At 34.8% G+C, this 13,370-nt stretch overlaps 1 protein-coding gene across 2 annotated transcripts in view; it reads left to right on the top strand.

The window, feature by feature from the left end:
- LOC125243897 (adhesion G protein-coupled receptor E3-like) overlaps positions 1–11,269 on the top strand; it is a 51,367-nt gene extending 40,098 nt beyond the window's left edge. For both annotated transcript variants that reach the window (XM_048153762.1, XM_048153761.1), the window contains 12 exons: positions 214–245; positions 883–954; positions 1,082–1,274; positions 5,856–5,969; positions 6,099–6,280; positions 6,388–6,549; positions 6,627–6,833; positions 6,908–7,140; positions 7,353–7,419; positions 7,501–7,592; positions 7,677–7,839; positions 9,599–11,269. In XM_048153762.1, the coding sequence (XP_048009719.1) occupies positions 214–245; positions 883–954; positions 1,082–1,274; positions 5,856–5,969; positions 6,099–6,280; positions 6,388–6,549; positions 6,627–6,833; positions 6,908–7,140; positions 7,353–7,419; positions 7,501–7,592; positions 7,677–7,839; positions 9,599–9,658 (1,577 nt within the window). In that variant the 3' untranslated portion in view covers positions 9,659–11,269. The remainder of the gene's footprint in view (positions 1–213; positions 246–882; positions 955–1,081; positions 1,275–5,855; positions 5,970–6,098; positions 6,281–6,387; positions 6,550–6,626; positions 6,834–6,907; positions 7,141–7,352; positions 7,420–7,500; positions 7,593–7,676; positions 7,840–9,598) is intronic.
- Positions 11,270–13,370: the final 2,101 nt, after the last annotated feature.

The following is a 13,370-nucleotide window of genomic DNA, read 5'->3' as shown; positions in this document are numbered from 1 at the left end:
TCTTACTGTTTTATGGGCTGGTAACATGAGTTTTGATCCTAATGGAGCAACATCATAACAGCCTTAAAGTGAGACACTGACTTTCACTCTGGACTAAGTTCAAAGTAATAAAAATGGATACGAGGGCTTTATGAGATTATTTTCCAAAGTTTTGTCTGACCCTGCTGAACTTTCATTTGCAGATTGTCTTCATGCTGATTTCTGTCATTGCAGGTATAAATATAACACTGCAGGAAGGATGCACTGTAAGTTGAGTCTATGAAATTAAGTTTTAGAGTTAGACTCACAGCTCTTATCAATAGCCATGTTTCCATCCATGTATCTTATGCACATTTTGGGATATTGCATAAGATTATGTGATTACTGAACTAAACAGTTTCATCACACACCATCTAAAATTTGGTTTTAGTTATTCTGAAATTCCTGTCAAAATGATTTGGTACCAGACCTGTTACACGTAATCATGAACATCAGGCATCTAAACAAAAGATGACATGATGTTTATTATTGCGTTTCATGTCTGGTTGCAGCAGCTTCAATTTTTATTACTGGTGTTTTCTGCCAGTTTTTCAGGAACTGGCAATTTTGCTCTCTAGAACACATGGAATGGAAATGGTGATTTTTTTTCTTTTTTGCTCAAGTTAAAGCTAATTAGTCCAAAGAGCAGTACAATTAAATGTGAATTTTAGATAACTGTTATGTGAAATATGAATGTGCTTGTCTATTTATTGTTGATAGATGTGTGTTGTGTGTCTGTACTAACATCACTGAAGGATCTTCACAGCGTTCTTCAGTACAGTAAAAATACATGTTTGGTTACCTGTTAATCTTGAAAAACATGATCAAAGTCAACAAATACAGCTTTCACAATTGTGATTTCAGAGTCAGAACTGTTTCCAAAATCTACTTGAGCAGATTGAGAACATTACATCATCTCAAGTGCTCTCTGTGACTGTAAGTCTTGATCAAATCATATTTGTCAGTTACATACTGTAGATAATAGATGGTTGACAAAACAGTGTTGACTGTGTTGGCTCTGTTGACATTTACTGTGAGTCTATTTATCTGATCAATAAACTAGACTGTGACGAACATTTTGACTATGGCCTTCAATGCTTCAGAGAAGATTTTAGACTCGTCATCATCATCAGTCAGCCCAGCTGAACTCGCCTCCTATGGAAACCGTGTGTTAAAAACCAGTGAGAAACTCATCTCTACGTTGGTGAAGCCGACAGACACAAGTGACAATGTCAGTTTGGCTCTTGCTGCTGTTGGTAAGTGCAGAAACAGTTTTTGGTAGGGCTGTCAAGCAATTCAGATTTTTAATCTAATTAATCTCAAATTAATTGCAAATCAAATTTTGCTGAGAAATTACTCTCAAAAGATCATTATGTGTGAAGCATCAAATAGACATTACAAAAAAGTGGCTTCAACAAGAAACATTTTATTTGATTCAACATAGAATTTATTACACATACTCTTTTGGAACATGAGGGTGAGTAAATGATGACTGATCATTTTTATTTTTGGGTGAAATATAACTTTTTTTTATTACTATATCAAAATGTAATTTTTTTATTTTTTTTTTTTTTTTATATATATAAAATTATACTCTAAATAAGAAGCTAAAACTGCCAGTGGTAAATGGCTTTATTGATTCATTAAGCCATTCATTAAGTGAACCATTCAGATATTCTGTTTTTTAAATACATACAGCCTGACATCAACTGCAAATAATGGACACCAAATTATTTTATTTGCAGTTGATTTCCAGCTGTGTGGCTTTAAGTCAGTTGTAGTTGTTGTTTCATTTTCTGAGAGTGCAAGAATGATGTTGAACCAACATCATATTGAAACATTGATTCATTGATTGATTCATTACCATTGATTTATTTTTTTTTTTTTTTTTTTTTTTTATAACATTTCAACATTAATTGCGGGTGCAAAAGTGATGTCGATTCAATGCAGTTAACACTGACACATTAACATTGATTTAACATTATTTCTATGGATGCTTGCTATCTGGGTTTAGTCTAGAGAGCAGCAGAGGATCACGGGTGACAGACAGCAACAATGATTAATGCTACAGCTTCAGTAACTATGTAAATATGAAGAGTTACAAATGTTTTGAAAGAGAGCAGACAAATTCATTCATCATTTGGTAGAAGCTCGTCAAATTACACAGATGTCAGATGGACAGGTGTCCTGAAAATCACTCATCCTGAAAAACCATAAATGTTTGATTTTAAGGAAATTTGGATTTGGAAGCAAAACCAGTTGGGAACTGAATCACTAGAGTAATACTCAAAGTAAATTTACAGTAAATTCCCCAATTCTGTCATTAATTACTTACCTTCATGTTGTTCCAAACCTGTAAGACCTTTATTCATCTTTGGAACACAAATAAATTTTTTTTTTTTTTTTTTTTTTTTTTTTTGATGAAATCCGAGAGCTTACTTTCATAGAAAGCAACTACCACACATTGTAAATACAGTGCAGTGGTTTGGGGTTCTACGTCAGCATCACACAAATGTGTCGTGGTGTTCACATGAACAATGTCAGAGACTGTCACAGAAGAGAAGAAATTGTTGAATAAAGTCTTTACTTTTTGCGCACAAAGTATTCTCGTCGCTTCATAACATTAAGGTTAAACCACTGTAGTCACATGAACTATTCTAACGATGTCTTTATCTTTCTGGGCCTCGAATGATGGTAATTACGTTGCTATCTATGGGAGATCAGAAAGTTCTCAGATTTCATCAAAAATATCTTAATTTGTGTTCCAAAGAAGAACTAAAGTCTTATTGGCAGGGGTACCCAATCCTGCTCCTGGAGGGCCAACGTCCTGCAGAGTTTAAATCCAACCCGGCTCCAAAACACTTGTAAGGAAGCTTCTACATATCAAAGACCCCAGTGTTAAATTAACTCTGCTCTGAGTCCACACTCAAGTGTGTTAAAGTAACACTGAAGCAGTGTTAAAGTTAATGAGATAAAGTCATTGACTGAGTTATGTATGAGCATTATTGATGAACACCTGCTGTTAACAAGCAGAATCAATGAAAGAAAAGTCACACAATTTTAAGTTGCCATTATGGTGATTAGTGTTTGCTTTAGTTGGGCTCTTGACCCTTGACTTTTTAACATTATACTTTTTTATTTTTCTGGCTGCTTTTAAAGACGTTTATTGTGACAAAGAAAACCCAGAGAAAAAGTGATCAGGTGTTGGTTATGTTTTGATAGTGACATAATTACCATAGAGTGACCTGATTCTCTGATCTCATAGAGTTTGATATCTGATTATATGGTTGATATTTAATCTTTGTGTTATTAAATATAGCAATTCTGTAACTTTACAGTATTAGACTCTGCATATAAAGGTTTGAACTACTTCATAATTTAGACACACACAGACATCAAGAATTAGCGTATGCATCTTAACAAAGGTAACAATCAAACCGCATATTCAGGTAAACAAAGAACATCACAAAGCAAGCTACTAAAAAGTCACATCAAAAACATAAAAAATAAAAGAAAATAGTAATAAAAGAAATTACTAAGACAGTTAAGCTCATCATTTATTCATGGCACAATTCATGATGGGAGCCATGGATGAGTTTTGATTGGTGCACCCAGAATGCACAGCAACATGAAGCTTTTTTTATTGTCACCATTGTTAATTCATACGCTGATTCTTAATTTCTGTGTGTCTGATTGATTTTTTTTGAGCAAAGCAACTTTTAAAAATCCTTCAGTTGAAGAAGCTCAGGTCTGTCATAATCAATAAGATAAAATTAACACATCACCCATACAGTCAGAGATTGTGCTCTAAATGAGACTGTGTGTACAGATGCTCTCAGACACACCTGCTGCCAATATTGAGCAGCTCTGCACATGATTCATTAGTGACTCTTCAGGACAGGGGTGGCGAAGTTTGGTCCTGGAGAGCCTCAGTCCTGCAGAGTTTAGCTCCAACCTTGATAAAAACTCACCTGCCTATAGCTTTCTAGCAACCCTTCAGACCTTGATTAGCTTGTTTAGGTGTTTTTGATTAGGGTTGAAGCTAATTTCTGCAGGACTGTGGCTCTCCAGGAACAACATTAGCCATCCCTGCTTCAGGAGGTGACAGTCTTGGCACTTGCTGGACATTCTGGGTTGTTCTGAAGCCATCTTCATTGCAGTTGAATTTCTCACCTTGAAGTTCTTGATGATCCAGTAAATGGTTCTTTCAGGTGCAATATACTTTGCATCAAAATCACCAGTGATTTTGCTCATTATCATCAGGCGTCTTCAATAATCAAACAATCATCACTCACTTAATCACTTAAAGGGTTAGTTCACCCAAAAATGAAATTAAGTACTTAAGTCATTAAGTACTCTCATGTCATTCCAAACCCATAAGACCTTCGTTTTTCTTTGGAATACAATACTGAGTCTTGTTGCTTCATAACATTAAAGACCCCCTGTGGTGAAAATCAAGTTTTTAATGTTGTTTATATACCTATGTAGTGTTTTTAATATGCTTTGAGACAAACTATGTGCAAATTCATAAGTCAGCACCATTGCTGAGTATTTTATGTTTGAAACTGCAGTAAACAAAAAACCCGCGGTTTGAAATCGGTGGTGTTTGTGATGTCACAGACTACCTTGTAACCAATCACAACAACGTGCCAGCAGGCTTCCATCTGAATGTTTTTTTTTTTTTTTTTTAAATCTGAAAAACTCCAAAAAGCAACAAAATTGTCAAACATCCATTTAGTGCATGTTCACAGAGGAAAATGGCTACTTGTTCTCTCGATACTGTCTGCTTTACTGAGAAATCACTTCAGGTGATTCAGTGAGAGAGCTGTCCAAACAAATGCAAGTAGATTCAGACTGTTTTGCAAAGGCATTTTACCAATTCATAATTTAAAACACAATTGAAGCGTCAGAAAATATGAGCAGTTCAGTTGCACCGCTGTTAAACTGAATATACGAAGCGAAGCAAGCTTTTTTCTTAAATACCCACAACACAAACAACAAATTGCTCATCACTACAGCAACAGTAGACTCTCCGAGCTGGTGTGAGCGAGTGGAGGCAGAGCTAATTTGCATATTCATTGATCCGTGTATATTAAATGAGGCAAGGGTGTAGAGTTACATTCAAGCTATTTTAAGACATGAAGAATTTTTTTTCACTTGATTTTTTTTTTTTTTTTTTTTTTTTAAATATGTCATTTTTGTGATCAAAGATGAGTTTTAAGGGATAAAATAATTGACTACAGGGGGACTTTAAGACTGTAGTTATGTTGACTGTTTTAACAATATCTTTAGTACTTTTCTGGACCTTGAATGACAGTAATTACGTTGCTTTCTGTTGGGGATAAAAAAAACTCTTGGATTTCATCAAAAATAACATAAGATAAACAAAGGTGTTTGGAATTACATGAGAGTGTGTACTTGATGACAAAAAAAAAAATCATTTTTGGGAGAACCCTTTAAGTATCTAAATAACTCTAACACTGCTTCTGTGTTACTTTTAACACCCTGCTGTTGGTTCCAATATGAAAACAGAGCGGTGTTGATTTAGGACAGGGAATTTACTGTGCTGTAAGATCTAACCTTTGACCTCCTAATGACAGTTAATAGTGTTTAGATTTACATTTATTCAGTTTGCGGATTAAATGAAAGCAAACCTAAAGGGTTCAAAATTACATCAGAGATGAAAACCCAACAATAGTGAATAGACATTTTATTTGTTTGTCTTTTGTGCAAATTGAATGATTGAATTGTACTTTCATTTAAAAAAAAAAAAAAAAAAAGTTAAATATTGTAAATAAATTAATATAGCGCACAACTGCTTGTTTGTTTTTAATCAGAGGTTGAAGTCTTCATGGTTGGACCAAGTGTCGCCTTAAATAAAATCCCTCGACTTGACACGACAAACTCTTCTGTGGACATTGATCTCATTGGGATTGCCAAGAACAATAAAGGTATGTGAAATGTCTCTGTAGAATTAATGATTCTCTGTAAAAAATAATATTTTTTTATTATTTTTTATTATTATTATTGTTGTTGTTTTAGCATGGTATTGCATGTAAACTTCTGTTTCTGTCACACAGGATCAGCTGCTGTGGCTTTCATGGGTTACAACACAATGGAGAATCTACTGAAGCCCGACTTCTTCAACACATCAAATGATACGGTTAAAACCATGATGTCCACTGTGATCTCAGCTACTCTTCCCAAAACCAACAACACTAAACTTACCAAACCAGTCAACTTCACCCTCAAACACATCAGAGTGAGACTGAAATGAGTTTTTGACCAACCTGAGAACTGATGAACATCTGAAAACATCGAATATTCAGTCTTGTAATATTTTCTGCATGTTCTTTCTTCATCTTCCAGGAGTTTGACCTCAACGGTTCTCTGTCTTGTGTGTACTGGAATATCAGCGAATGGATTGTAGATGGTTGTTCTGTTTTAGAGACCAACAGCAACTACACTGTGTGTTCCTGTGTTCATCTGTCGACATTCGCTCTCATCATGCAAACCAGCAGACCACCAGAGGTACGAGAACATTTACATAGTGACCATTGAAGAACAGCACAGATTTGGCACTCATGTACTCTGACTTGTTTTCTCAGAGCGACTCACAGCTGGATCTGTTGAATTTGGTGTGTGTGATCGTGGGGCTGGTGTTCTTCAGTTTGGCCCTGTTGACCTTTGCCCTTTGTCAGTGGAGTCCTGGAGTGAATAATGTGGCTCGAGTCAACATCTGCATCAGTCTTCTGTTGGCTCACCTTCTGTTCCTGCTCACACAACAGTTCCTGGACCTCATACGCCCTCAGCAGGTGAGAATGATGGAGCCCTACAGCTCAGCACAACCTCACTGAGAATCATCATAACTGTCTCTCATGATCTCCAGGTGTTGTGTGCCGTGATATCAGGTGTGCTGCACTTCCTCTTTCTCTCCGGCTTTGTGTGGATGTTCATTGAAGCTGTGCTGCTCTTCATCTGCGTGAAGAACCTATCACAGATCAGCTCCAAAAAGAGGGAGGTGCTAAGCAGTGGATTCCTGTGTGTGATTGGATATACGGTTGCTCTGGTTGTGGTGGCCGTGTCTGTCGGGCTGCTTCCTGAAGGCTACGGCAGTGAAAAGTCAGTTTTTTTTCAGGCAGTTTTTGTTTAAAATAAATTTGATTAAAATGAAATAAATCAGCTTGGGGCTTTTGTGACATTTCTTATATCTGATAAAAGTACATTTTTACACAATCTGTATAAACACATACAAGAATAAAAATATTAAAAAGTCAAATAGTATTTTTTTGACAAACTCATCTAGTTCTTATATTGTATTTTCCTCCAAACAGCTGCTGGATTAAAATGGATAAAGGTTTCATCTGGAGTTTTCTGGGTCCTGTTTGTGTCATACTAGCAGTAAGTACATTTCTTATTTCTCATGATTTTAATTCATATTAATGGGATAACAAGATAATTTCTACTTTTTCCACTTTTCAGTTAAACATGATTCTCTTCATCAACATCATCATCAAACTGAACTCAACTCTCAAAAATCTGAACGCTGAAGTTTCACAGATGAAACAAACCAAGTAACAAACATTATGATTTGATCACTCCATTCAAAAATATATGCAGTCAATAAAGACACATTAACTCTCTCTGTTTCTCTGCAGGACTATGACATTTAAAACACTGGCTCAGTTTGTGGTTCTTGGTTGTTCCTGGATTCTGGGTTTCTTCACTAATGGCAGGAAGGAGCTGGAGATCCTCTTCCTGATCTTGAACTCCCAGCAGGGAACCTTCATCTTCCTGGTCTATTGTGTCCTCAATAATGAGGTCAGACATCACTCAATTTGCCACTACAGTGGGGATCAAAAGTTTGGGAACCCCTTGCAGAATCTGTGAAAATGTGAATAATTATATCAAAATAAGAGAGATCATACAAAATGCATGTTATTTTGTATTTAGTACTGTCCTGAGTAAGATATTTTACAAAAAAAATATGATTATATATAGTCCACAAGACAAAAAAAAAGCTGAATTTATTAAAATGATCCCATTCAAAAGTTTGGGAACCCTTGATTCTTAATACTGTGTGTGGTTACCTGGATGATCTACGACTGTTTTTGTGATGGTTCTTCATGAGTCTCTTGTTTGTTCTGAGCAGTTAAACTGAACTCTGTTCTTCAGAAAAAATCTCCAGGTCCTGCAGATTCTTCAGTTTTCCAGCATCGTTTGCGTATTTGAACCCTTTCCAGCAGTGACTGTATGATTTTGAGATCCATCTTTTCACACTGAGGACAACTGAGGGACTCAAACACAACTATTAAAAATGGTTCAAACATTCACTGATGCTCCAGAAGGAAACACGATGCATTAAGAGTTGGGGGGTGAAAACTTTTGGAATTTGAAGATCAAGGTAAATTGTACTTAATTTGTCTTCTGGCAAACATTTAAGTGTCTTATGTTGCTTCTTAAGGGCAGTACTAAATGAAAAGCAATGATATTTCAATAAAATAAGAAAAATTTGGACCTCTTCATCCTGTTCAAAAGTTCCCCAACTCTTAATGCATCGTGTTTCCTTCTGGAGCATCAGTGAATGTTTGAACCTTTTTTAATAGTTGTGTTTGAGTCCCTCAGTTGTCTTAAGTGTGAAAAGACGGATCTCAAAATCATACAGTCACTGCTGGAAAGGGTTCAAATATGCAAAAGATGCTGGAAAACTGAAGAATCTGCAGGACCTGGAGGATTTTTCTGAAGAACAGAGCTCAGTTTAACTGCTCAGGACAAACAAGAGACTCATGAACAACCATCTCAAAACAAAAAACAGTCGTAGATCATCCGGGTAACCACACACAGTATTAAGAATCAAGGGTTCCCAAACTTTTGAATGGGGTCATTTTAATAAATTCAGCTATTTTTTTGTCTTGTGGACTATATATAAACATTTTTTTGTAAATATCTTACTCAAGACAGTACTAAATAAAAAATAACATGCATTTTGTATGATCTCTCTTATTTTGATAAAAATTTCACAGATTCTGCAAGGGGTTCCCAAACTTTTCGATCCCCACTGTATATTCAATGTCAAAATCTGAATATGAAAGACTATTACAGTTGTTTTCATGGAGGTCCTGTCATTTTGTCAATCCGTGTCTTTTAGAGAGAAATGTCAGAAGCAGTTCTTTAATCTGTTACTTTTCCATTTCCTTCCTGTGACTGAATGTTCAAAACTATTCAAACAGACACTGTCTGATCAGTCTGTCTAATGCATGGCATTAATGCTTTCAAACTCCAAGCTTTTCAAAAGACTTCAAACTTTTAGGCCCAGCTTTCCCAGGCTTTTTTTCTATTTTGTCCTCTGTAATTAATTCAGCCATTTTATCATTCTGCTTCATAGGAAAACTGTTTCACTCTCTCCAGAAACAGTATATTGAAGAAAAGTATCAGTTTATTTCAGAAAGTCTCTTAAAACACCTTTTTTTTTCATTTTTTTTTTTTCAACCTGTTTATTATAATTCCATTGTGGTTGAGTTTCAGAGGTTAAATTGATGTCATGATGTCACTCAGCTCCTCTCGTCTTATTCTTGTCCAGGTCAGGCAGCAGTACAGGAAGTGCTTCAGATGTCTTTGCTGTGGACGCAAACAACACTGAGGACAATAGCAGCATCTTCAGGAAATAAAAAGTACTGCTCAAGTGCCATTAATATATGGGTGATGTTGTCATGATTCCAGCCTGTATTCCCCTGTCTCATGGTTAAGGACTTTTATGTTGAAGTTTTTCTTTTCAATTGTTTCTGTGTTCACTTCCTGTGTTTAGTTTCTTGTTGCCCTTGTTCCTTACTCCATTGTCTGTTTCCATAGCTACCCTCATTTGTTACTATGGCCACTCGTTGAATACACCTGTCTCTCGTTAGCCCCATGGTTTCCTTGTGTATTTATCATGATGTAGGACTTTAAATGACAAAACACTCACTTGCAAATATTTGAGAATCGGAATATCAGATAGTTGATGACATGGTGATAAAAGCAATACATCTGTCGTACAGTGTGGCCGCAATGTGTCACGTGACAATTATGACAAGTCGTCATGGAAAATAAAAAGGAAACATTCTAATGGTGGCCTTAACTCTGGAAGGTCAGCCAGAATATTTTAAACTTGTGTGTGAAAGGGTTCATCTAACTTTTATTAAATTTAATTAAACATTTAATCTAATTTCTTCCCAATGTCCATTTTCAAATAAAGTCATTGTGTGACAGTTGTTGTCAGCTCGTGTAGTGTGTAACCCCCTGTTGCGGATCATTTACGTAGGGTCACGTAGTGTGAACACCACAACGACTTCAAGACTCCACAGCAAGTCATGTAGTCTGAACAGCACAGCGATCTGCTGACGTTTAAAGTCCTGTAGTGTAAACTTGGCATTAAGTGGCGTGAGAAAGTCACTTAAACTACACGAAATCCGATCAGAGCAGTCAGACTCACTGACACGGATTTCTAGAAATGCAATTTGAATAGGATTCCAAACCACATATGAATGTTGCTCGAAACAGATTTTTAAAAATCACATTTAATGTTTGGAAAAATTTGGATTTGGACTGACAGTCTGAATGTAGCCTTATACCTGTGTTTTAGATGCCTTGTGTCTGTCCTTGTTTTAGCATGTTTCATAAAGCTGTTACGTTCTTGTTCCTTCCATTTTGTTCCTGTTCCTGGTTTGGATTTTTGATGTGGAATATCTTTGTTTGTGTTTTTGGAATCAATGTTGCTCCATCCTGATTCTTGCTCCTCCTTTTCCCTGCTGCTTCGTAACAAATGTTATATTTAAATACACAGAATCAATGTTTTGGGTGTTAAATGTAGTCTCAGCCCATTTCTTTATATGGAAAAAAAGATTATTATTTAATCTTCTTTTGAAACCTACAAGATTTTTTTTGGTGGAGGGTGAAAAGCATTTTTTACAGACTGAGTTGAGCTCAGAAATCTACTTTTTTCTTTAAGGATCCTTTTTATATATAAATATTCATATGGCAAAATATATTTTCAGAAGGGAAGGTCACAGGTTTCATATGTAGGGGATTTACCTTTATAACTAAACTTAAGATATCATCTGTTCATATACTTATTTTAAAATGGCTTGTATTTTTGTATTAAAACACATGAATAATGATTGTATTTTTTATTTTTTTTATTTTTTTTGCTTTTGCTTTCGTTCAGGTTTTATTTTAATGTTTTGTTACAAAGTTATCTCTTAATAAACAGTGTGATATAAGTGTGTTTGTGAAAATGTTTTTATACATATAATAGACTGACTCTAATTTGAGAAGAATGTCCTAGTTTGAAAAAAATTAAATCAAGCCATTTTCTGCAACATATCTGTACTTAAAATGTAACATACAAAAGTCTTAACTATAGATATATCTGTGAAATAATCAGAGAATCTGATCACAAGGTCTATGCATATTTTCTGTTTACAACACAAGTTAATAATCAGAGTTTGAGGGATGGACGAGACTTGAAATGCCCATCTTATTGAGGATGTTTAGAAGGGAATGTTGGGATTGTCCATGACGGGTCGAGCTGAGAAAAAACCTCATGATTAATTACCAGCAGCTGCCAATGTGTGTTAAATCTGAAAAAGAAAGAAAAAAAAACCTACACATGTGGCATTGTGTGCACAAATTATGAGAATGCACTGTACATATACATTTGTTTATTTGAATTTAAGAAGGAAACAGTGGACTTATCATATTTCCTCATCAGAATGATGGACAGATAACTTATCTATAGACATCTATAAACACAAATATCTTATTCAGTCAGTCGTGTCGGGTGAGGATCACTGTATATCAGCTTATCTGTTCATAATGATCTTCATCAGTCTCTTTAATCAAAAACATGTATTGATGTTTGTGTAGTTATAGTTGTGTAGTTATAATTAATTTGTGTGTAGTTATAGTTGAGTAATTATGCTTTGACCAGGTCAGGACCCTTACTGTAAGTCCTTTAACATTTTTAAGGATGAAACTTTTTGAATAACTCCAAAGGCTAATTTGTTTATTCTCTAACTGTAAAGAAAACTCGTCCTCTGAACTGTTTTGTGGATAAAAAGAAATAAACTGGACTGTCAAAACTGACAATGGCTTTCATTCATAAAGGTGAGTATTCTTCATGTTTTTAAAGGTTTGGCTCTCATCGCCCAAAAAACCTTGACATGAACTGTTGACGTGTGATGAATGTAGTTTTCTCAATCAATACAGTTATTTTTGTTGACTATTCCTCATATTTCAGGTTTTATATAAGCACGGACTCTCATCTCTGTTATTCTGTGTAACTCTTAACAGTGTTTTTTGCTTTTGTGTCTGTATGCTGATGTAATGACCAGTGAACTGAACCTATCCGTTTCTAAAGTGTTAAAAACATCCTGAATGTAATCTTCTGAAATTCTTGATGATTGAGTGAATATTTAAAATCTCATCTGCTCCTCACACAAAGCTGCTGTTTGACTTTAGAAGTGAAATGATTCATTCATTTTCAAAAAGATCACAAATTCTTCTGATTCTGCTGAAGTTTTTTCTGAAGGAAGTTTTTAACTTAACTGAGTCAATGCAAAAAGATAACCCAAAAATTTAAGTTGTATTTACGTACAATTTAATGTAGTTATTTGAACTTATAAAGTTTAGTTGGAATAACTTTATGAAAGTAAAATTAACTTTTTTTTTTTATACCTCAACTAACCTAATTTGACTTATTTCTTAAACAAAAAATAAATAAATAAATTGTTCTTTTGTCAATTGTGAATAATTCTTTTATTTCAAATATTTCACCTTGTTCTGTTGAGATCTTTCACATTCAAATTAATTTCTACTGCAAATAATAACTGATCTGATGTCAGCCACTGAAACATCAATCGCAAACAATGAAATGAAATATCTCAAGATCTCAGCAGATGATGATTAAACAACTCAAAAAACAAAAAGACATAAAACAGCTTTGCCAGCTTCACTTATTTAATTATAATTGAAAATAATATATTTTTTAAAGTCACAATTTTGGTGAATAGCATTTCCTTTAGTTGTGTTCTTGATCCTTGGATTTTTTTCGTTAACTTTTTTGAGGCTGCTTTAACACTGTGTTTAGAAAACATGCTTGTTGTGTTAAAGAAAGGGAAAAATAAGATACTTGCTACTTATCAATGATATAAGCATCATAAAGTGGTTTTCTTCACTGTTCATATCTGAAACCTCATCACTGGTTTGCTAGGGTTTAGTGCTATTAGTGTCTCTAAATTTTCTACTTCCAGCTAAATTTTAGATGAAAGAAAATATAAAATACAGACAACTTCAGCTGATCTACTTTATCCATGCAC

The sequence above is a fragment of the Megalobrama amblycephala genome, linkage group LG13 (genome assembly GCF_018812025.1).
Source record: "Megalobrama amblycephala isolate DHTTF-2021 linkage group LG13, ASM1881202v1, whole genome shotgun sequence".
NCBI lineage: Eukaryota > Metazoa > Chordata > Actinopteri > Cypriniformes > Xenocyprididae > Megalobrama > Megalobrama amblycephala.
Note: the sequence above shows the minus strand (reverse complement) of the source record. Positions and strands in the feature narration are given on the sequence as shown.